We start from the raw sequence: 25,023 nt of genomic DNA, 5'->3' as shown, positions 1-25,023 counted from the left end.
TCTTCTGCTTCTGCCAGCAGGGTTCACAGATTTCTACAAAAAGCTCTAAATCATGACGAGCTATATTAACACCTAGCAGACAACTCCTTTATTATCCTGTCTCGTCCTCCCATGACCAATAGCAGAATGCATCTCATAAAGTATGTTGAACATCTCACCATCCGCTACATAAAATTTTATTGCATCACATATTTCATATAGTGATTGTACTAGTTTCCATGTTTCCAATAATTATGACATTGCTTCTTTTCCACAGGCTTAGACAAACTCACATCCCTTATTATTTTCTTATAGCAACTGTCTGTTAGGAAAAAACTGTTTCTTGCAGAATTATTCCTCATTACTTGTAACACACTACAAAATCCTTGTTTTACTGCATCCACAAGATCATCAGTCACACCATTTTCACAATTATAATGTGCAGCCTCCATTTTAGCAGAAGTGACACAGTGGCACAAAATGAACTCCAATCAAACTGGACTGAAACTGTTACAACAATGAGGCCTGTGGATCTTTTAACTGTCAAAAAATTGAAATTGACTTTCTTTCATACTTTACCTTCAATTTAACTGGCATTCTATTAAATGCCTGGGCACAGTATTAAATAATATGCATTTCATATCCTGCCTAATGGTTTTTGGTATTTTACGTACTGCTTAGGCATTCCATAAAATGCTATATTTCACAGTTTTCTGGCAACAGTATCACCTACAAGCACAGATTTCCCTTCAGTTGTTCCGATTATGAGAAAGGTGGTTTTTGGAACTTCTTTTGCAGCTATTTTAATCTTTTATTCATTTACTAAAATCTGACAGACAATGGTGAAACCTACAGTCAGTTGCTCCCACAATTACTTTTATTGTTATGTTTTGCATCAGAGTGCACAAGATCTGATTCATCTGACATATTGATCAGGTTTGTACTGCTGATGGTTTTCAACTGAAAAATTCATCTGTGGACAGCTTCAGGCCTTCCAAATATTAAAAAACTGGCCCCTTCGCAAAACACACACTCTATACACCAGATTAATTTTTTTTAAAAATGTTCCACCTGCAATGTGACCCACTGTAGAACAAAATATGACAACGGACTGTTGGTCAAAATTGACTACAATCATTTTTAGAGTACACTAAAAACATTAGAAAAGTTCAAGCAGAATGTAAATTATTTAGGAGTAAAGGAGACTACCCACCAAATTGCAGAACTGTTGAGTCATAGACAGGCACATACAAAAGAGAGGTAAGACTTGCCAGTTTCTGGCAGAAATCCTATGATGAACTAGTGTGTGTGTGTGTGTGTGTGTGTGTGTGTGTGTGTTGTGCGTGAGCATGTGTGCGCACACGCACCAACCCCCCCCCCCCCCCAACACACACACACACACACACACACACACACACACACACACACACACACCCGTGCCCCCACACAGTGCCGTCTAAACACATAATTCCAGGATTGCAGTTCTGCGTGTGGTTAAAAAATGGTTCAAATGGCTCTGAGCACTATGCAACTTAACTTCTGTGGTCATCAGTCGCCTAGAACTTAGAACTAATTAAACCTAACTAACCTAAGGACATCACACACATCCATGCCCGAGGAAGGATTCGAACCTGCAATCGTAGCAGTCGCTCGGCTCCAGACTGTAGCGTCTAGAACTGCACGGCCACTTCGGCTGGCTTCTATGTGTGGACTGGGATGGGGTTGTTAGGTGGTGTGGGTAGAGGGAGAATGAGGCAGAAAGCAGCAAGCCAATGGGGAGCAGTGCATGATGGACGTGACCTGGAGGTGCAGATTGGTAGGGGGTGACAGGGCAGATGGAGGGGAAACTTTTGGGTAGAGCATATGGGCACAGAGGGCTAGCAGAGATTGAGGCCAGGAGGATTACAGCAGTGAAGGCTGCGTTGCAAAGATCATTCTAATCTACATAGTTCAGAAAAGATGGTGGTGGACGGAAGGATCCTGATGACACAATTGTGAAGCAGTCATCGAACTAGAGCACGTTGTGCTTTGTTCTTGACCACAGTTTGGCAGTGACCATTCATTCTGGTGTCAGCTGGTTGGTTGTCACCCCGACATAAAAAGCTGTGTAGTCATTGCAGCACATTTGGTACATGACAGCGCTGCTTTCACAAGAGGGCCTGCCCCTGATGGGATATTATACGCCTGTGACAGGACTGGAGTATGAAGTGCTGGGTGGCGGAATTGGGCATGACCCCTGTAGCATGAGGTTTAGATGGGTGTGGTATAGCAATGGACCACGAAGTTGTAAAGGTTGTGTGGGCAATTGAATACCACTGTAGGTGGTGTCAAAAGGATCTTGGGTAGGGTGCTGCTCCATTCCGAGCATGATAGTAGATAAACAAAGTCCAGGCAAAGGACATGGTCCAGGGTGATATTGGGTCATGTGGGGGTGCTCCTTTATAGCTAATTCTTGGGGATGGAGGGAGGATTATGAGTGTGTGAAGACATGGCATGAGAAATCTGTTCGCGGACTAGGTTTGGGGGTTAATGCCTGTCTGTGAAGCCCCTCATGAGACCTTCACAATACTCCATCCTTCAGCATACTTTGCAAGGAAATTCTTGTCATTGCAGATACTCTGTCCTTCAGTATACTGGACAACAGAATTCTTGTCACTGCAGATATGCCATCCATGAGTGGCCGGGATGTATAGGAGAGATTTTTTAGTTGGGAGGGTTAACAGCTGGCAAACCACAGGTATTATTTGTGGTTAGTGGGTTTAATATGGACAGAGGTGTGGACAGAGCCATCAGAGAGGTGGAGGGCAACATCCACAAACATGGCACATTGGTCTGAGGAGACCAGGTGAAGTGAATGAGAAAGACATTGAGGCTGTGGAGGAATGAGGGTAGGGTGTCCTGGCCCTGAGTCCAGATGATGAAGATATCACCAATGAACCTGAATCAGACAAGGAGTTTGAGATTTTGGGAGGCTAGGAGGGTTTCCTCTAGATGGCCCATAAAAAGATTGTGCATACATAAACCTGGCCACCGGATGGCCACCACAGAGACTAACTCAGAGTCATTCACTGGGAGGGGGGCAACAAAACAACCAGTCACCCCCGATAATTCTATGCCCGAATATATGAACAATCAGTGAACACTGTAGGATGTGGAAGTGTCTGGAGGATAAGGTTCTTCTTCTTGAGCTGTTGCAGTGCTGGATCAGCTTGTGGTCTCGTAGCAAACACTGCCCAACATAGACACAAAGTCAGGAGTTTGAGTCCAGTCCTTCCTCTGTTTTTCAAATTGCATTTCACCTGACTGATAAAGATATCACTCTGGTGGAACATCAAAGATAATTCACTTTATTTTCTGAAAAATCAGTAATAGCAAAAATTATCAGAAACTATTCCCCTAAACATGCAGTTGGACCACCTCGACCTAGCCATATTTCACCATATTTTCTGCTGAGATGTCTCTGAACCGCATGTAAGAAGTGAGGTGGTGCACCCATCATGCTGAAACAACATTTCTTGATGGACATTCAATGAGTCCAAACAAAAGGCATATACACGAGCAAAGGGCAGTGTGAACATAGTATTTTGCACCTGGTGACTCAAAAAGAGTGTTGGATGCTATGAACTCCTCCGCAGGGGTATGTCCATTGTAGATTGCATTTGTTGCCAACAACTGAGACAATTTCCTTTTGCAGTGTATTAAAAACAACTGACAAAAATGCATCATGCATTGCTGCTACATGACAATGCACTCTTCTGATTTCACAAACAAAACCATCCAGGGGTTTGTGTGGAAGTCATCATTCACACACTTATTCTTTTGATCTTATGCCCTCAAATGTTTACCTTCCCCAATCATTCAACAAGCATCAAGAAAATTTCTTCCTGGATAAAAGGTACTTCAAACTGCATTTGAATGCATCTTTCACTCAATATCAGTATGTTTTAACAGGAGGGGAATAGGTAAACTACCTGAGCAATGCAGACTATTTTAGATAATGTGAGAGAATATATTCCTGATAGTCAATTTCAATCTGATTTTTATTGTTGTGTTCAATAAAGTAATGGAAAATGCTATTCGGGTATGCACTGTTATGATACAAATGAAATACAACTTACTACAGTAACATTATGATGAAGGTGTGCTTCAATAAAATATAAAGTACCTGTATCATGAGCACATTTATCTCGGTACAAATTAGTAAGGTATTATTCACTTTGAACTTCAACAGTCTGTGTTTGCTTGCTGACCTGTGTCACACCCAAGTAGTATGGAAATGTGGCAGTTCATGAATAAAATGGTGTAACACAAAAACCAAAAATTGTTTTGGTAGAAGTGGAAAGAGGCATTAACCACTGTGCAGTACCATAGATTTTTTGCTCTTAACACTATGTGTAACTGGAAGTACTCAGATGACCTTTGATGGAGAAGTTTTCTTACATTTCCTTATTGGTTTTTTATGAGATTGCTTGTAAGCCTGTCACAAAATGGCTAAAAATCTGGCCTTCAGTGATACTGGTATTGCGAGCCAAAAAAGTCTTCACTTTAAAGGCAACCACATTACCTCAGAGTTAATGATGAGCTACAGTATTCATCTCTCCCTTATTTGGTGGTATGATGACTGATAAATCAATGTAAATGACTACATTAGTAGCAAATTCCACATGGAACGACTTTTTCTGGACTCAAAACCATAAACTGATAGTCTTATGTTGCACCTTAAGCGAAAATCACTCCTATTACTCAGTACAAATGACATGAAGACATTAAGTGAATTTAGCAACCTAATCCTGTGCCATCCAGGAAGTAACTTGCCAGTCACAGAGCCGACAAACATATCCTGCATTGTTACCAAAATTCAGTCATAGTACCAGCAGGTTGAATATCAGCCGAACTGTTCCATGAGCGGGCTGGGAGGTGACTACAGATTGTGTCTCAAAGACATGGCTGCCGAGTGCTAGAATATCCAGAGGATATGTGAATCAGTTTTATTCGAATTTCTGTAACTAGATTTGGGGAATAATACACAGATGCACCAAGTGCAAACTAAACATCTTAAATCAATAACTGTCATGGCTATTTGCATTTTGCTATCTCACATGTACTGAAAACTCATCAGATCATTCACCAGAAGTTAATCAAATTTTTGGAGCATGTCCAGTGGTTGTACTGCAAACATTATGAGTACGCAACTCAGCTTCTTCATAATTATAGACACAGAATACATTTTTCTTCAGATCTCTGTCATTGGCACTATCCACAAAAGAGACACAAACAAATGAACACCCATAGGGAGCCTGTATGTTAGCTAGAAATATCAAAGTTCCAAATTACGAAAGGCTATTGTGCAGGAAACCATATGCACTGACCAACAATGTGGCTTCAAAAAGTTGTTGAAAATTAAACCATGTAATTTATGCCATGCAAATTTCATTCCAGCTTCTGCTAACATGAAACGAGAAGCAGTTGTTATTAGAATGTGCAACAAGGTACAACAAATACTGACAGTAATGTTTAGAGTAAACCATCTTTAAGCAAAAATAACATTCAGTCTATAAATTCTGAAAGAACGACAGGTATCCTCTATTCATTATGATTACAATATACCCGGTCGCTGATGCTTTGTCAATAAACGTGAAAAGCTTTTATGCTGAAGAGCTTTACAACATACAGTACACTGAAACAACAACAGATTCAGCAAGCTGGACATGGTGCTGTGATTCAATGCAGTACCTGGGTACAGAGTTATTAATGTAGCCCATGATGTTTTCATATGAATGATACCCCTAGGGCTATCACAACATCCACATGAGAATTATTGAGCTGTGATGCAACGGCATAGGTGGGCAGATGGTTCTATAATTTGCAGAAACTATCCACACTCCGCTGATTCATAACGCCAATCTGCTGCTGCTGCTACTACTACATCAGATTAAAACCAACACTTAATTTCTGCATGTGAAAGCGTGCACCCTCACAAATAGAGATGTAAATTTATTGATGAACATTGGAACAAAAATGTATTAAATAAAAAACCAAACGACTGTTGGGTACTTAATGAAAAGGAAAGCAACATTTGATACAATAATGCATAAACAAATACTGCTAAGAGGTCAAACAAATGAAACAAAACAAACGACATTAAATATTACTGTAATGCAACGGCAAGTTACAAAATCTAATTTTACTCAACCCATCTTATTCCATGCTATGTTAATGACATTCTTGGAGATTGTATTAATTCTGTAATATATTTAGTATAGACAGTGTACTCTTGAGGTTGTGACTCACAACAAGTGCAGCAATAAACAATGCTCGATGGTGCTGCATCGTGTTTACATTGGCTGACCAGTGGACGCTGCAGCTGTTGCTAAGTTATAAACGGAAAGACATCATCTTGGCTCTTAATGCAGTATGAGGACATCATTATTTGCATATTCTTTGAGTAGCCAAACAGGGGTACTATTCACAGATCCGATGGAGCAAGTGGAATCAGTATCACATAATTAGCCATGAAAATATTAACGACTGATACGCTGTCTGTTCCATTTTGATCTCAAGAAAAAAACAACCCTCTCACAAAGTAATACGAGGATTAGATTAGATTAGATTAATACTAGTTCCATGGATCACGAATACGATATTTCATAATGATGTGGAACGAGTCAAAATTCATGCAACATACAAGAGAGAACTAACGAGCTTTTCTGCAATCGATAGCAGGTCTCAAGTACAATCTTGCCACATCTCAATTTTTTCAGGTGTCATTTGAGCACCTAGATTAAGTGGTTTCTCGAACAGGAGTCAAGCCTTTGCATCAGCAAGTTGACGCAACTGCCGCCGCGGCCAACCTCCGATAAGGAACTGCAGGCGTTTCTAGGTAAAGTTGAGTACAACCATATGTTTTTACCAGGCGCATCCACTGTTGCTCAGCCCCTGCATGCGCTTTGCATAAAAATGTGCCTTTCTTCTGGTCACCAGCTTGTGACCGAGTGTTCACTTGGCTTAAATCAAGGCTTCAATCTGCCCTGTATCTGGCCACTTTTCAGATGGGTCAGCATCCGTTGTTGTCTACAGATTCCTCTTGGCATAGTCTTGGCACAGTGTTGGCGCACAAATATGGAGATGGATCTGAATGGCCCATTGCTTCCTTCTAAGATAGTAACTTCCGCTCAGCAGTGGTATTCTCAGATTGAAAAGGAGGCTTTAGAGATTGCATTCGACCTCAAGAAATTCCTTACGCCATAATGTACAACAGCTTTTGCATGTCAGTCATTGTGGGACTTCTCACACCAAAGCTTTGGCCCATCAGCATGTGTATTGGCCGGGCATAGATGGAGACATCACACAGCTTATTGCCACTTGCACTCATTGTGTTCAGCAACAGGTGGCCCCGTACGCATATTTTTTCCCCTGGCTGATGCCGCAGCACCTGTGGGAGCATCTACATGTTGACTGTGCTGGGCCCTTCTTAAGTCAGTATTGGCTCATTGTAGTGGACACTTTTTCCAAGTTTCCTTACGTGGCGCATTGTCCATCCATGTCTGTGGCGGCCGCTATCAGCTGTGGAAACCAATAACCATCCCTAGTTTGTTTCTTGAGAATGTGCATCTTTTTGTCATGCTAAGGGTGTTCGGTATCTATCGGCATCCACGTTTCATCCTCAATATAATGGCATGTCCGAACGCGTAGTTTGGACATTTACAACTCAGATGCGGAAGTATGTCTCCAGCAAGTCCCCTGTAGCTGCTTTAGACCGTTTTTTGAGTTAGTACCATTTCACTCTGGTGGGGACAAAAACTTAGACCAAGCAAGGTGGCGCAATGGTTAGCACGCTGGACTCACATTTGGGAGGACAGCCGATCAAACTTACATCTGACCACCCTGATTTAGGTTTTCCGTGATTTCTCTAAATCATTTCATGCAAATGTTGGGATGGCTCCTGTGAAAGGGCACGGCTGACTTCTTTCTCCATCCTCCCCTAATCTCATGGGACCCATGACCTTGCTGTTTGGTCCCCTCCCTCAAATCAATCAACCAACAAAAGCCCGGCAGAGCTGCTACATGGACGCCAACCACGGATCCTCCTCCTCCTGCTGCATTTGACACTGCATCCGCCTGAGTCGCCAGCTTCATGACTGTTCCAGCTGGGTGTGCCTGTCTGGGTTCGTGGTTTTGGCCACCAGTCGAACTGGGTTCCTGTCATCAAGTGTCGCTGGGGCCAGCATCTGTGCATCATCCACACTTCTAATGGGCAGCCCGTCACTTCAACCAGCTGTGGCCGCGCATGGCAAGGTCTGTTCCAGAGGGCGCATGGCCTCCCCTGACCCCGCACCTGCCGATACCCGTTCCTGTGTCACAGAAAGTTCGGTTCAGATCATAGTTGGGGTCACTGCTTGGCAAATTGCTGTCTGGGGTTCCTGCCTTTGCCCCCACCCCTCAACTGCCATCGCCTGTGTGGCTCCCTCTGCCCTTGACACTGCAGCCACAGTCACTGCCTCCGTTGCTGGGTTCTGGGCAGCTGTCATCTCCAACACACCCGCTGATGCCTCTGACACCAACCACTGGTCTCGATGAGGAGTTCGCTATGGAGATGCCACCACTGGTCCTGCCTTACAGCCTCTCACAAGGTATGGACAACAAGCCAAACCACCCATACTCACTGGTGACTGCCCACTACATGCTACAGCAGCCACCATCATCAGTCCACGAAATGGATGCCAGCACCATCATTGGTGTTTTGTGGACTCGTAATCTCAGTGTTTTTATGCCTAGTGTTTTTATGTATTTATGTGGTTTTTTTCAGCCCCACAGAAGGGAGGAGTGATGTACCTTCACTCATGACGCATGTGATTTCAGTGATCCATACAGTTCACCAGCCCGCTTATACAGGACACCTGGGACGGCCCCTGGCACGCTCCAGTGAGCCACCAAAGAAACACTATAATTTAAGTTATCGCAAACGAGTGCATGGCATATTCTCTAACCCATACTACTGTTGTATAGTCAGTGTGTTCAGTGATACGCACAACCTGTACTTCATTATATCTTATATGTTGCTCTACAAAGTACTATGTTCCATAATTTGTGTTTATTCTTGCTATAGCATAAATTCTCATTCATATAGCACTTCTCCCTTTTCTTGGCAAACCACAGCAGTTATTATATTGTATCAATGAGAGCAGAAGACAGTAATAACTGTATGATCAGAATGGTATGGGTGCTCAGTCAGTACGGTGGTGTTACACAGTCCAACCATTTTTAATGATGTTAGTGGTGGCACATTTAATCTACTGCTTACAACCTATGTACAGATAGTGTGGTCATGTCATTGCTTCTTACGTGCAACAACTCTGATTACCCTTCACCTATTTCATCCTGCTCTGCAAGCTAGCATACAGTTTGCACTGACAAGCAAACAAGAACACTTGCCCTGCCTCACTGCCTCATGTTCCACTCAAGAACAAGAGGAGGATGGACCAGACGCTTCTAACATTTGAAGGGAAACACCCATCAATCTGTTCAATCTAATATATGAAGCACCTATCTCATTAGCACCAACCAGACACAAATGCTGCTGAAGATGTTCAGTTACTTCTTGGGTAAAGAGGCAAAATATGACAACAGGGTAAAGTTGTAAATTATTTTTTGTCTAATATGAACAGTGTTGTGAATTGAATACAAGCTACAGAATGAGCCTTGACATAATCCTTTCCAAATGAGGTCATTCTTTTCCTGTAATGTAATGTTGAATGCCAGTTATCTTCACCCTTGACGTTATTGATTTTACCTCTATTTAATGATTTTTTGGTACTGCTAATGCAGCATGTAACTGTGTGCACTGATGATGTTAATAATTAAATGCAAGCTTCTGTCCGAGTGAAAAGATGAAGTTTTGCCATAGCCCTAAGCTGTGTACCACTTCTAGCAAATTGACAACATATTATTGCTATCATTCAATTTTCTGGCAAGTATACATCCGACAGCTTCTACAGAATGACATATGAAAAATTTAAGACTACATACCACCTTTGTAATGATGTCAACTCTTGCGTGTTACTTTGTGAGAAATTCCATTACTCCTTTACATTGGAGTATTGGTAGAAAATAAATTTAAATTTGCCCTGTGTAGCTGTAATACATATTTTACCATAGTTTCATCAAATGCATACTTACAGATTGTATGTGGAATTTTTCACATAGTAAGTAATTACTGTAAATACTATTAGTCAACGCAGCTTGCTTCACACTTTATCTTGCCTGTTTTAGTTCCATTTATGTACTTGTAATGATTATTTTTGCACCTTGTTTCATAAATAATGTTTTTACATACAATATCACTATTAAACATTGCTCACACTGCAGTTAAATCAAGCACCACTGTTTGCAAAATACACCCCAAAATAAATCTGAAAATGACATCTCTTGTATTTGGCATCAATTTGACTACTCTGACTTAAAGAACATAATTCTCAATTAATGAGTTATCAATGATTCAAAAATGACTACAGAGTTCAATCTTGCAGATAACTGCTTAACAAATTAATATTAACATCTTCTATGCAACTGAAACTACAGTTAATAAGCAGGGTCTGTAAGTCACAGTTAGTTAAGTAATTAGGTGCTTCCACTTTTCTGAAATAATCTGACTATTGGTTATTTGAATAAATAGGTACTACATCCTGATCCTCATGTATCTGACACAGATTAACACCATTGCATAGCAATGACTAAGGAAAGAATGCCATCAAAGTCCCATTACATACATAGCAAGAAAGATGTTTGCACAGTACTTGTATTGCCTCAAAAAACAATTATGTATAAACAGCCATGTGGAAAACGTTTGGCAACACAGTGATAGTCAATGGACTTCCAGGACAGGAGCTGAATTATCCTACTAAACTCACTACAATTTTGATTAAATATTCTGAACAATCTGTACCTAATAAGTGACAGTGAGTTGCAAGATTTGAGTTTTTGACTGAAAAAAGATTATTTTATGAGTAAATTACAATGTCTCCCAACATTTGCATTGCGAGAAACATGCTTCTTTCAGCCTTTGCCTCTATTACAGGTATGAGAAAATGAACACTTCCTCAATACCTCGCTAGCTGTGCGCTGCTGTAGTCAAATCCCAGCGAAAAATAATATGAAGTCAAATTTTTCCCCCCTCTTCTACTGTAATTGAAATCAACCACAACAAAATTAAGTAACAGAATCCTAAAAAGCCCTTGAGTTTGTACTGCAATTCTGTGTAGGTCATGGAAGTAGCTATTCATAATCATCAGATAATTTTTTGTTGCTTGTTTTAACAATTTTTTGAATGATGGAACCGGCAGAACAGGAAGCAGTGGATGTTCGCCTTATGGAATATTCATATTTACCTTCAGTATTCATCTTTACAGCAGTGGCAGAATAACCAGTCAGAAAAGCTGACAGCAAAAAGCCAGTTAATGCAGGTGTAAATCTGTGCTCAGTGTCATAATTTATGAGAGACCTACAGCATGTGTGGGGGTGGGCATGAACAACGGTATGGTAGACTGCAACACTTGTTCACCACCTCCTACGTAGTGGCAGTCTGACATGAATCAGCAGCATATTGACAGTCTCCACAAATTCTAGAACCATCTGCCCATCTGTGTCACAACATTACAACTCAATACTGTGCAGTCTTAAGGCATCAACTGCAAACCAACCAGCTCAGCACCATGAAACAGCATTAAGAAGGCGCTGACATGCATGCCACTGGAAAGAGCGGGCAGTGCCACACCTCCAGGAGGACAATAGTTCAGTGCCCACTGTCAATGCTGATTTAACCAGCCACTTGTCACTAGTCAGCTCAGTGTGTTCACAGACTTCGAGAGCATCAGTACTGAGTAATAGGAAGCCAGTACTTAGCCTGCACTATGCGAGTAGTAATAGCAGCTAAAGAACTTCCAAGTGGGAGGCATAGGAACCACTTTATAAAGAAAAGTTATGATTATTTTCTTTCTAGAAATAAAGTATTGTAATAATTTGAAAGTTTAATGAATAGATCATTTTTGGATTCGTGCTGCTGGCCATTGCAACTTCTCTCCTTCCTTGTTTTTATCAGTGCCGACTCCCACAGTAGCCGATAACACATACTTCTCATATGAATACTTTGTTAGCATAGACATGTTGCCCACTCATGTTTACAGTAGGAGCACTGGATGTGGTCCACAACTGTGAATCACATCTGGTGAAGATTGTCTTGCTACTTCCAGTTACCTGTAGCGTACAAGCGAAAAACACTACACAATGGTTAATGCCGCTTTCCATTTCTACCAAAATAATTTTTGGTTTTAGTGAACAAGAAAATTTTATTCATGAAATGGTACATTTCCACACAACATGGGTATGACACAGTACAGCAAGTAAACACAGACCAGTTAAGTTCTAAGTGAGTAATACCACTTGTGTTACAGATCATCATCTTCTTCTTCTTTTGCTGGTGCCTTGTCCCGCAGTTTCGCAGGATCAGCATGGCTAGGAACGGATTTGGCAAGGTTAGTTTTAAGGGGTGGCCAGATGCCCTTCCTGCTGCCACCCCGTAAACCCCCCCCCCCCCCCCCCCCCGGGACAGAATGAGTGTACTGCAGCTGTCTGCATCTAGTGTAATCCATGGCATAGTGCGAACGCGTTCAGATGACTGTGAGTCATGTAACTGAGGCGGAATGTGGGGACCAGCTTGGTATTCACCTAGCAGGATGTGGAAAATCGCCTAAAAACCCCATCCAGGTTGGCCAGCACATCAGTTGATGTCAGTAATCCACCAGGTGTATTTGATTCGGGGCCGGTGCACCTACGCAAGTCCAGGAAGCAGCACAATAGTGCTCTCAGCTAACCTGGTGGGTGCTTGTGCTACAGATACGTTATGTTTTATTAAAGCACATTTTTGTCGTGAGGGTTTCATGGTAAGTTGTATTTCATTTGTATTAGTACAGTGCACATTTTAACAGCACTTTCCGTTAGTTCATTGAACACAACAGTAAACAAGAGAGAGAAATTAATCATGAAGAATACATTCTTTCACATTATCTGAAGCAGTCTGTGAAGGCTCAAGTGGTTTACCGATTCTGCGCCTGTAGAACTGTTTAATATGCTACCTAAAATTGTACAAACAGTATCTAAAAGTAAATTTAAGACAACATTGGGTCAATGGCTCAAAGGTAAAGCATTTTACTCAGTTGATGAATTTAAAGATTGTAATATGGCAGATTTGCTGTTTCAACATAGAGAAAGGTACCTCTACCTGTAGTAGGACCTAAATTTGTATCAATAGCTTAGGATAATGACATAGTGTTATCAACATGTATATGATAATGACATAGTGTCATCAACATGAATACTCCCTGCTTAATATAAATCTGTATAATGTTTTCCTTTTTATTGTAAAATTAATAATATATAAAATACCAAATGTGTGCTATTGTACTACACTAAATTTCACATGATTTATATACACATTGTTAAGAGAATATAACCATCTTTATACTGTAATTGAACTTATTGACGAAGCCCATTGTATAAGAAAATACTGAACGACTAATAAAGATTCTTATTCTTATTGATTATGAGTTAAAAGTGTTGTCAAACCAGGTTTGAAGTGCATTTTTGTCCGGGAAGGAATTTTGCTGACTGTTGTTCAATAAGGAGCAGGAAAGGTAAGCATTTGAGAGCATAAGACCAGCAGAATAAGTGCATGAGTGATGACTCCAAACGAACTCCTGGATACCGTATTTACTCGAATCTAAGCCGCACTCGAATCTAAGCCGCACCTGAAAAATGAGACTCGAAATCAAGGAAAAAAAAATTTCTCGAATCAAAATTCAAGGGGAGAGAAAAGTTTTAGGCCGCACCTCCAAATTGAAACAAAGTTGGTCCATTGTAATATGAGAAACAATTTAAGTCGAATGAATGACGATACAGCTACAGTAGTTCGGTTCGAGTTGTAAGCTTAGCAGTTAAGCTTTACCAGGTAGCCATTGCTATGCGTCAGGCGCTCCGTTCGTATTTATACGGGTACCCTTCCTGTTTCACGTGCTTCGTCTGGTTTGAATTGATTGCTTATTTTTCTTTGATCTGATAAGTGCCGTTGTCTTTGTTATAGGTGTTTATGTCACTCTTAACTGAAAATGCATTACTGTACTGTGTTGTGCATTGTTTGTTGCATTCTGATAATGAGTGTTTACGGCCTGTCGGTGCTCGCGGAATGGCTTGCTTTTGTGCGCACTACCGCCGCTTACAATTTTAAAAAAAGAGAGATGAATCGTCTCATTAGCGAAACAATGGCAAGAGACTGCTATTTGTTGTTACTTACACTGCTGCTTTCTTTTATAATGATCAAAAAGAACCAAATAATAGACTACGTATGATAGTTGTTCTGAACGAGAGTGTAGCGAAAATTTTTCCCCGTTTGAAAATCTTTGCAGACACCTCTTTACTACATTACATTCTGCACAGAAATTAGAGTCATCGTAGATTTAAAAATCTAGTCAATTGCCGTGCTTCATTTCTGACTGTATCACTATTAGGCATAAGAATAATACGAATATAAACATGACATGATATGTATATTCTTCCGTGTTTGCTGTTGTCTCACTCTAGTTTCGTAATTTATTATGCAGACTGGATTTAAATGAGATAGCAGCAAACACGAAAGAATACATGGCAAAATGTTTATATTCGTATTATTCTTATGGTGAAGAGAATACTACATGTGATTCACAATTCATAAAAGTTCCTATTAGCAACCATCTCTTCTCACAGGTAGGAAAAAATTCAGAACGTATAGTTGGCAATTTTGACAACATCCCAACAGTCTTACCAGTCGGATTTTCATAGTACATTGAAATGCTGCTACATTCCGAGATGAACAATAGGGAAACTCGGGGCAGAGAAAAAAGCCCATCTTCCACGTTTCTTTCTTTCTTTTTTGTGTAGAGCTACATATATTCGACGGCAGAAGTTAGTTGTGGTGGCACCTACCAACATTTTTCAGAACTTCCGCTTACTTTGCACTCTATTCTAAGCCGCAGGCGGTTTTTTGGATTAAAAAAAAAAACGGAAAAAAAGTGCGGCTTAGATTCGAGTAAATACGGTAGTTTAGTTTGTGAAATCAACAGTGTGTGTTGTCATTAGTAGCATTTTTGTCAAGCTTTTTCTTACACTGTGACTGAAAGGTATCTCAGTTGTTGGCAGCAAATACCAGCTGCAATGAACACATCCCTAGGGATGAGTTCGTAGTGCATTTATGTGTGTCAGTCACTTGCATCATACAAGCTACTACTGATCCAACACATTAGTGGTACACGCAATACAAATATAGACAACATATTCTTGTTTCCCTAGTAAAACCATCAGGAAATACCATGAAATGTAGTCTTACTTTAAAGTAGAAATGAATAAAAAATTAATATATTTTTCTTAAATTATACTTACAGCATGTATCAATTCAGTCATGTTTTGGTCCTGCTCAGGTTTTGACATTAACGTATCTACATCAAACCTCACTGCACTGATAGCATTTCTCAACTGTAAAGAAACATCATAAGAGCAATGTATTTTGAAATACTGCAGCACTATTGGTACAAAAAATAAGAAAATTAAAGGTGTTAAAACTCCACTTACAGTTATCAATTACAAACAAACAAGTTATTTTATTTTATTTTATTTTATTTTATTCCCCCCCCCCCCCCTGCCCGAGTGGTGGCATTGCCTGCAGGGGGAACAGAAAGCGTCAGAAATCAAATTATGGAGATGCCACAGTTGTATACAACTTTCCTTTACTTTGCATGTTTCACTTGTGAGGCATTAGCATCTTCAGAAATGTAGCTGCCAATGGCCTCATATCAAATACAGTGGAACTTCAATTTTACATTCTCCAATTTTACGTTTTTCACTATTTTACACCATAAGTTCATAGCCCCTGTGAAAACCCATAAGATCAATGCTAAAAATTCCTGGATTTTTACATTTCTTCCTAGTAAGATTTACTCGATTCTATGTTCTTACTTGAAGTCTCACTTGACTTCTTCCTATGTTTTCTTTCTATTGACATTTGATTTGACTAAATGAGTTATAAGTGGTACAAAGATCAGACAAATCGCACCGTGGGTGTGATGGCCACTCCGGAGACGGGCGACATGAGAGAGGAAATACTGGCATAATCCATTATTGGAGTTGCCAACACAACTTGCAATGTTTAGCTTCACCGCACAATGATGTTAGGTAAAGTACGTTTCACACTACTTTTTGCAGGAACTAATGTAATTATAACGTGGTTGCACTGTAAAGGCAACCAGGAACAAGGTTATCGATTTGTTGATGTTATAGCATGAAATTGATGTTTATGGATGTGCTAGTGACAGGAGAATCTCAGTTGTAGCAAGAACTCTTTAGGGGAATATGTCTGTGATTGCACAATGTGCGAAATATTTGTGACAAGGAAGAATAGAATGTTTGTCTTCATCATTTCACTTGCAGCAACTTAAGCTGTCCTCTTAGGTTCCTGCCTCACCACACACTCAGAAATTGCCACAAATCTGAAAATAAACAGTGAAGTATTTGTGACAAGGAACAATATGAATTTTATTGGCGCCCACTAAACTCACAGGAACGTGAGCCATCCTCTTAGGTTTCTGTCTACCCACACACTCGAGAATCACCACACATTCAGAAATAAACAGGCGAATATTTATTTCATCCTTTATTCTCTAACCAGACAGAAATGTTTAACAATATCGAATATTGCAGAACATATTTTATGACAATCGTAACGAATGTGGTAACAGTGCTAATTTGAAAAAAAAATATTGGCATGCAGCAAGATGCAAACTAATAACCTCCAAGTCAGCTAACCATGACATTATCAATTATGCTACAGGTTTCTCATCTGAACTTAGTATTGTGCATTAGTCATCATAAAATCTCTTGAAGACTTACATTACTGATGTTTTATTAATTGATATTTAATTATAAGTGTGACATATATGCTTTCAATTCACCATTGCTTTGAAACAGTGTACTGCCCACATACATCACACTCTACGAAGGAAAAAATTGACATAGTTCACACAGGGGTCATTCACAAGTGCTGACAAAAGTTGATAGTCGAATGCCCAATAGTGACACCACAACCACAAAAAAGTAGTGTGATGCTGCATCCACACTGCCACTGAAAACATGTTTCTGTTGGAAACATTATTTCCTATGGTGTATCACATCTGTTTCTGTCCACACTGGCTGTAAACATTTCTCACTCTATTCACATTGTCTGCAACGCTATTTGTTGCATTGTTTTCATATTGTCTGCCACGTTGTGTCTAGAGACGAGGGAACTGTAACATGTGCTGCGGCATTATTAATACTCGAAAGTTCATGTAAACATAATGAAAGACGTCGTTATCGTTCATTCTCTTTTTGTTTATTTTTCGTGACTCATGACTTGGCCATAAACACCTCAGTGTTTTGTAGTTTTACAGAATAAGGTTGCATTTATCAATGAATTTCTTCACTGGTTTTAAAAATACGATATTATTTTGATGGAGAGTTTGTGTAGTGGTTGGTAGTAATTGATAAAATCAGATTAGACATTGTAAGAAATCAATTTGTTGATTTGCATACAATCATTGTCTTTGTTGAGTGAAAACTTACTAAAGAACAACTTGTGGGAAAAACTTGCAACATATGGGGACTGAGTATGGAAGACTGCTCTAGTTTCTGTAATTTCACTTGGATATCATCATAACAATTTTGAATTTCTGGCATATATGGTATCAACATCTCTTAAAAAAAGATAGAAATTTCAGGAAAGCAGTTACAAATAACTAGACCAGTTGTTAGCTTTAGTTTTTTGTCAAAGGGAGATTCATTCCAGAGCCTTGAGTATTTACTTCAGATTTTGATACAAGCTACAACAAACAACCTTATTTTGTTTTCTACGCAGTCCTTCTCAGCATTCTACCGAATGTAACATCAGTTTCCTGCAGAGCGTCTTGTTTTCTTGCTGTTACTGTACTGCTTGCTTAATATATTCCACAAGCAGCCATCAGCCTGGTACAACAATAACAACTCGACAGTCTGCTGCCTCACCCACTGCATTTTTTTTTAACTTAGTTCAGCAAGATAAAACAAAACACCTAACAACTCTATACAACAGATGACACAATGCGACATATAAACATACACTTGCGCCATGCTGCACTAACATGCAGAAGCTGGCCTGAAACATTGGTTCTGTTGATCTGTACTGACACTACTACGGATAGATGCTTTCCTCTAGAATGAGATTTTCAATCTGCAGCAGTGTGTGCATTGATATGAAACTTCCTGGCAGATTAAAACTGTGTGCCGGACTGAGACTCGAACTCAGGACCTTCGCCTTTCGTGGGTGAGTGCTCTACCAATTGAGCTACCCAAGCACGACTCACGCCCCGTCCCCACAGCTTTACTTCTGCCAGTACCTTGCCTGCGAAAGGCAAAGGTCCCGAGTTCGAGTCTCGGTCCAGCACACAGTTTTAATCTGCCAGGAAGTTTCATATCAGCAAACACTCCGCTGCAGAGTGAGAATCTCATTCTGGAAACATCCACCAGGCTGTGGCTAAACCATGTCTCCGCAATATCCTAATATCCTTTCTTTCAGGAGTGCTAGTTCTGCAAGGTTCGCAGGAGAGTTTCTGTAAAGTTTGAAAGGTAGTAGATGAGGTACTGGCAGAAGTAAAGCTGTGAGGACGGGGCGTGAGTCATGCTTGGTTAGCTCAGATGGTAGAGCACTTGCCCGCAAAAGGCAAAGGTCCCGAGTTCGAGTCTCAGTCCAGTACACAGTTTTAATCTGCCAGGAAGTTTCAGATGTTTCCCTGTTTTGAAAGATGTTTCCAAATTGTGTCCACATCAAGTAGCTGGAAACATGTTTAAGGCTTAGTGCATATGTGGCTTGAAAAGTCCGCTGGACCCAATTAAACTGCCACTAGCTACAAAAGGGAAATACACGCCACCACATGTTAGATTCCACTGAACTTAACAGTTTTCAGTTTAATTCATAATGTTCATCAATTTTTGTTTTTTTCTGGGTGAACACAAAGGAAAGATGTCTCAAAAACACATGTTTTGATGTGTAATCTGTGCTCATAGCATGTCGGAAAATAGCTCAATTACCTCATACCCCAATAACAATTTCAATTGTTTGGTGAGTTTTTACTTGCTATTCCACATCTGTGATTTTTTAAGAACTGATGAAATTCATTACCACAAATTACTGTATAAACATTGTATTGTACACTTACTTTCCTTCACTTACAGAGATTTTATACAACTGGTGATGATTATGATTTTTAATCATACCTGTCAATTACATATGTTTTTGCTCATATTTTGGGGGTTTTAACTTTTTCTTCGATTCTCCATTTTCCTCAATTTTATGGTTTTTGAGTCTAGACCTCACAAAAATGTAAAATAAGTGTTTCACTGTATACATGGCTGCATACAGCACCGATATCATACATTTAAAAAAATGCGTGACCTCGGCACTGTACATAGTCACACATATTTGGTATGTGGCCATTGGCTATTAAAATTCTGAAGATGCTCACATTTGACGAGTGAAATTTGTAAAACAAAGGAAAGTTGTATGCAACTTGTGGCTGCTCCACAGCTTTATTTTATTCCATCATCCCAAGTATTTGCTTTTGAATAATTTCATTGATAGATGCAATGTGGAGACGCCATCTATGCAGGCTGACAGCAACGTTAGATAAACTTTGCATTTAATTATACATTTTGGAATTTAAGATGTCAAACAGTTGCAATTATAGTAACGATGTATTTTAAATTTTAAAATTTAAACAGCCATGACAATACTTCAATGAGAATGACATTTCCATTATTTCTGGCCTGCTTAACTATCAACAAGAATTCCTTTTTCTTACTCTTCTTGGTAAAATACTCAAGTCACGCGTTTAAGGGATTCCTCCTTTACCATGTACCTACATTATGTAAACCCTCATATTCTTTAAAATAGATGAAATTGGTAAGGACAGTACACTGAAAAAAACTGTGATATTCATGATCACTTAACCAGACAAAACAAAAAATTATATATGACCCTTATCAACAGATCCCTGTACCAAAACAGTACATTCTACATGGGAGTCAAACTTAATAACACATTTCATAAAAACATAAATGTAACTATGAAGGCCAAAATCTTTGGAAAATAATTACTGTCCTACTTACAGCATCACTGCTTTTACTCAACTGAAGAATATTTGAAGTTATAAAGCATACTATATAAATACTTAATATATGAAGTGTATTATTTGTAATTTTTAATAAGTATCCATAAAAATCACTGTCACCTGCAATCTTATAAATCCACTTGTCCAAGCTGCTCTTGTCAACAACAGGATCAATGCAATGCAATACAATGACTCTAGTTCCAGTTAGCATGTACACTTGTTAGTGCTTACGTATTGTCTACAAAATCACTTTAATATCAATATAATGGAAGGAAACATTCCACATTCACTTTAATAAGTAGAAAAGAATAGATCCAAATGAGGAATGAGATTTATTTCATAAATGAATATAAAACCTCCAAAATAGTTTCTTGTCCTTATAAATAACCACAGTCCAGAAACTAGAGAGATACTACATATTCCATGGTCAGCAGATTTTTCAAAACTGGCACATTTAGCTTAAACAACTGCCTTCCCATACAGATCACAAGCCACAATCTGTATTAGGGACAGGAAAAAGTTGTTTTATGTTATGGACAACTTCAGTGTTATTTTTTGCCTGTTTTGCTATTCATTTCCGATGGCTTATTTTTCAAGTAGTGTATGTTCTTATTTTTCTCTTATTTCATTGTTTTTCAGTGTTATGTTAAGAATGAAAATATACCTATAAGTTTAATTTACTGACATCACAAAGCACATTTATGTACGTTATTAAAAAAGAAATTATTTTTATTGATTCGATTAACACTAATTAATTAAAGAAAAAATACTTTCCACCTATACATTGTTAAAAGTTTTTCAAAAGAAAGCATTGTCATAACTTCAAAGTTCTCTTCAGAAACTTTATACCACCAATCCTTCAGTACTTTGCTATGCTGAGAAAGGAGGCACTTGGAGCCTAAATTTGAATACGGAAGACAAACTGCTTTCAGCACACCACCAGACATTTCACCATGTTCACATATTCTGCTGGCATGGAAGCTTGTTTTTCCACTAAATTATGAAGGGGTCTGTATCCCTTCATAATATCTTACACAGTTGAAACTTGCCATTCTAGGCACACAACAGACTTTTTGCCATGTCAGCATTAATAAGAGATCATCGTCATCCCAGTTGAAACAAGAGCTGTTAACACTGACATAATTCATGGAGCTATGGCCACAAGAGTTGCTAGCCTAATTTGAAGGTGCAACACAGTGCATTTCAGTGTTTCCTTCACTAGTGCCTGAAGTATTAGACCCTTCATATTTCTACTAAGTTTAGTGGTTCATTCACAAAAAAATCATTTTCCCACAGTACTGAAGCAATCTTCACTTTTAACTTGGAATACCGGTAATGTTTTATCTGGCGATGTCAGATTTCCCAATGTTTTTGCCCAAGAAATCATATCAAAAATGGCTCACTTTGAAGAGATGTTTAATATGGTGCACAAATGAAACTGCAAAGTTTCTAGTACAAAAGTATAAACACAAAAATCACCAAATACAGCACTTTAGCTTCACAAATCAACATCGAACCAATCTGTGTTTCTTCCATCAGCCATTCACAGGACACTCAATGTTCTGCAAATGTGTTTCTTCCAATAAAACAAAACACTGTGAAGATTTAGATCAATATCATTTTTACTATTTTGTGAATGAAGTTTGTAATGAGATAGTGATCTATTTGTAGGCCACAGCTAATGATAAGTTAAAAGATGTCGGATGCTGTGCTAATACGCAAACTGTGCAAAACTGAGGTGCTGTATTCAATGTTCTTCGTATTTATACCTGCGTATTATGAAAATATCTAGTTTAACCAATGCACTGCATTAAAGATATCACAAGAATGCATCATTTTTTGTACGACTAGTTGTGCAAAAGTGTCGGGAAAGTCATGTCAGTGGCTAAAACTGTTACTGGAATGTAGTTCATTTGATGTCACATCTAAAGCCACAATTCCTAACACAGGACATCAAGTGTTACTTCGAAATTATATACAGTTCTCATAGTTGAGAAAAAAGTTAAAATCAAATTTCAATATTGAATAATTATTAGTTATCAGTGTTAATAAACTGCTGCCTTCAGATTCATGACATTTTTACACAGGAATAGGAGAAGTGCTAAATTTTGTGGAATTCTGCAAAAACCAGCAATTTCACATTACATCATCACAAATAATCAAAGATTTCATGTTAGCTTTTGCTTTATCATTTACACAAAATTTTCCTGGCCCCTATCTGTAATCAACATGCACAGTTTGAAATGATTTACAAGAATTACAGGAAGCCGTGACATGATGCAAGAGCAGAAGTTACGGACGGCTATGTTAGACTAATCTAAAATATAAAATAGCAGACTAATAGTGAACTGTGTGCTAAAAAATATTATTACCTCAGTTTCTGTGATCTTCGCACGAACTACTGTTTCAGCCAATATTCGAGTAACAGGATCTACAGATTGGCTTTCTGCAGAAACAGCATACAGGATAAAGTCCCTAAAAACACATAAAATGATTACAGAGTATTTCAATTCTTCAGTTGTGCTGTAGTAGTACTGTGCTCCTTGCTAATTTAGCCTGTTCCTCTTTGCTTTTTAGTTATCAATTCTAGACCATCCTACTTCAGACTGATTCTAGGCTTTAGCAAAACTTTATACTCGGAACATCAATGAAGAGAAAGAAACTATCCACAATTTTAAATGACATTCATTCCAAAATTCGTAAGTAGTTTTAAGAACTGATCAACTGCTGTTAACTGACTTTCTGTAGTTCAGGAAATGTGACACACACGCACACACGCACACGCACACACACACACACACACACACACACACACACACACACACACACCTGTGCAGCTACACTGTGCCAGCTGGACACAAAATGCCAGAATTGCAGTTTGGCAGGTTGACTGGGGTGAGGGGTTGTGGTGGGGGGTGGGGGTGGGGGTAGGGAAGGGGGGGGAGGAGCACAGGAGAAAGAGGCAGGAAACAGTGGAGGGGTTGGGGAGGCATATCTGGCAGTTCAGAGCGAGACAGCACACGTGCAGGATAGGAATGTGAGAGCGAGAGGCAGATGGTGCTCAGCTGAAGAATGTAACAAATGAGCAACGGAGCGGTGATTTGGGTGGTGCTCGATGATGATGATGATGATGATGATGATGGGTGGATTAGGAGGTGTTGACAGACAGAGGAAGGAGAGACTGTTGGCTAGAGGGAGTGCGTGCAGTGGTTTAACTCAGCTGGAGAGTACAGCTAATATGATCATAGTACAAATAATTTTTTTTCACTTCACACAGAATTGCTTAGCCACCTGCCATTTTTTGGGAAGTCCCTCCTGTCAACAAAGTGGTAGAGATGAGACAAACAGTCGCACCACTTCCAACATAGAGAGATATTGTATTGCATGAAGTGCATTGCAATTTTGCTAACACAGAATATAGCAAAGAATGACATGGGCAACAGTTTGATTTTGATGCCTCAAATTGTGATGGGATATGGAACTTCTGGAAAAGCATCCCCTCCAATTATGAAAAAGTGGAAATCATTTCTATATGTGGCAATCAAAAAGTTTCTGCCGGAGGGCGTCTCTGCAGCATATATGCAATGTACCATGGCTACAATTCATTTATATAGACACTGACATGTAGGCAACGGAATAGTGTGGCATTCGTGTCTTTCTGACATATGTGCAGTATATGTGGGAACATGTACTATGGCAAAGTTATTACCAAATGCAGCCAAACAGGACCAACATGCTGTTATTCTTTTCTTGGCTCCCAAAGGACAAACACCAGTAGACATCTGTCAGAGAATAGAGAATGTGCATGGGCCATCACATCTGTAGAAAACCACCATTGTGGAATGTGCACCAGCCAAGTCCTGTGCCGACCACGATTAGACACATGCAGGTCCCCGTATCATAAATGCCGTAATGCAGAAGTTATGCCAATGCAAGTGGGAGACATTGGAGCACTCGCCCTATAGTCCTGATCTCCCCACCCCCAAGCCATTATCATGCCTTTGGTCACTTAAAAAAGGCCTTGAAGGGTCGACGATTCCTGTCAGATGAGGATGTGCAGCAGACAATTATGGATTTCTAAACACAGCAGGACACTGTGTTTTACCAAATGGGTATTTCCAATCTGGTGTTTAAGTGGGATGATTGCCTTAATGCTCATGGTGATTTTGCCTGATTGGCATACCAATTCTGAACAGCACAGCCTTCAAACGGAAACTTTCTGATTGCTCCTTATATTTACACTGCCTGACAAAAGATGTGAAGCACCTAGGAGGTGAGGAGAAAACAAAATGAAACTTAATGGGTTGCGAGGGTATGTGACGTTATTTTAGTGATTACAAAATCAAGTGAAGTTTACAAATAACTTGGCAGTATGAGCCATCTTATAAGTGACATTGCACCACCACTCCCCTGGCCTCAAAGCTTAGGCTAATTCAGTAGCAAACAGCATCTTATAGCCATTGTGTCCTCTCCTAAGCCAAGCTGGCCCACAAATGTTATAACTGGTCCTTGATACCCAGGACACTGGTACTAGGAGGGAGTTGATGTCCAAGCTGGTCCCACACGTTCTATTACGGACAGATCTGGAGATCTTCCTGGCCATGGGAGTACCTCAACATCATGCAGACAGTGCACATACACACATGCTATGTCTGAATGTGCAGTGACCTGTTGAAAAATAACATCATACTGCTGTTGCATCAGAGGTAACACACGAAGATGCACGATGATTATGACATACTGTCGTGCTGTCAGAGTTTCCCCAACCACTACCAGCCATGATCTCAAA

The 25,023-nt window shown here is 39.6% G+C and overlaps 1 protein-coding gene across 1 annotated transcript in view; it reads right to left on the bottom strand.

Annotated features, from left to right (window-relative positions):
• The window catches only part of LOC124722056 (mitochondrial-processing peptidase subunit alpha), a 107,386-nt gene that overhangs the window by 46,791 nt on the left and 35,572 nt on the right, over positions 1-25,023 (bottom strand). Inside the window, exons 5-6 of the mRNA XM_047247251.1 lie at positions 22,607-22,709; positions 15,442-15,534 (exon numbers count right to left, since the gene is read on the bottom strand). Coding sequence (XP_047103207.1) covers positions 15,442-15,534; positions 22,607-22,709 — 196 coding nt within the window. The remainder of the gene's footprint in view (positions 1-15,441; positions 15,535-22,606; positions 22,710-25,023) is intronic.

The sequence above is a fragment of the Schistocerca piceifrons genome, chromosome X, assembly GCF_021461385.2.
Source record: "Schistocerca piceifrons isolate TAMUIC-IGC-003096 chromosome X, iqSchPice1.1, whole genome shotgun sequence".
NCBI classification, from domain to species: Eukaryota; Metazoa; Arthropoda; class Insecta; order Orthoptera; family Acrididae; genus Schistocerca; species Schistocerca piceifrons.
This window is presented reverse-complemented; position numbering and strand designations above follow the sequence as displayed.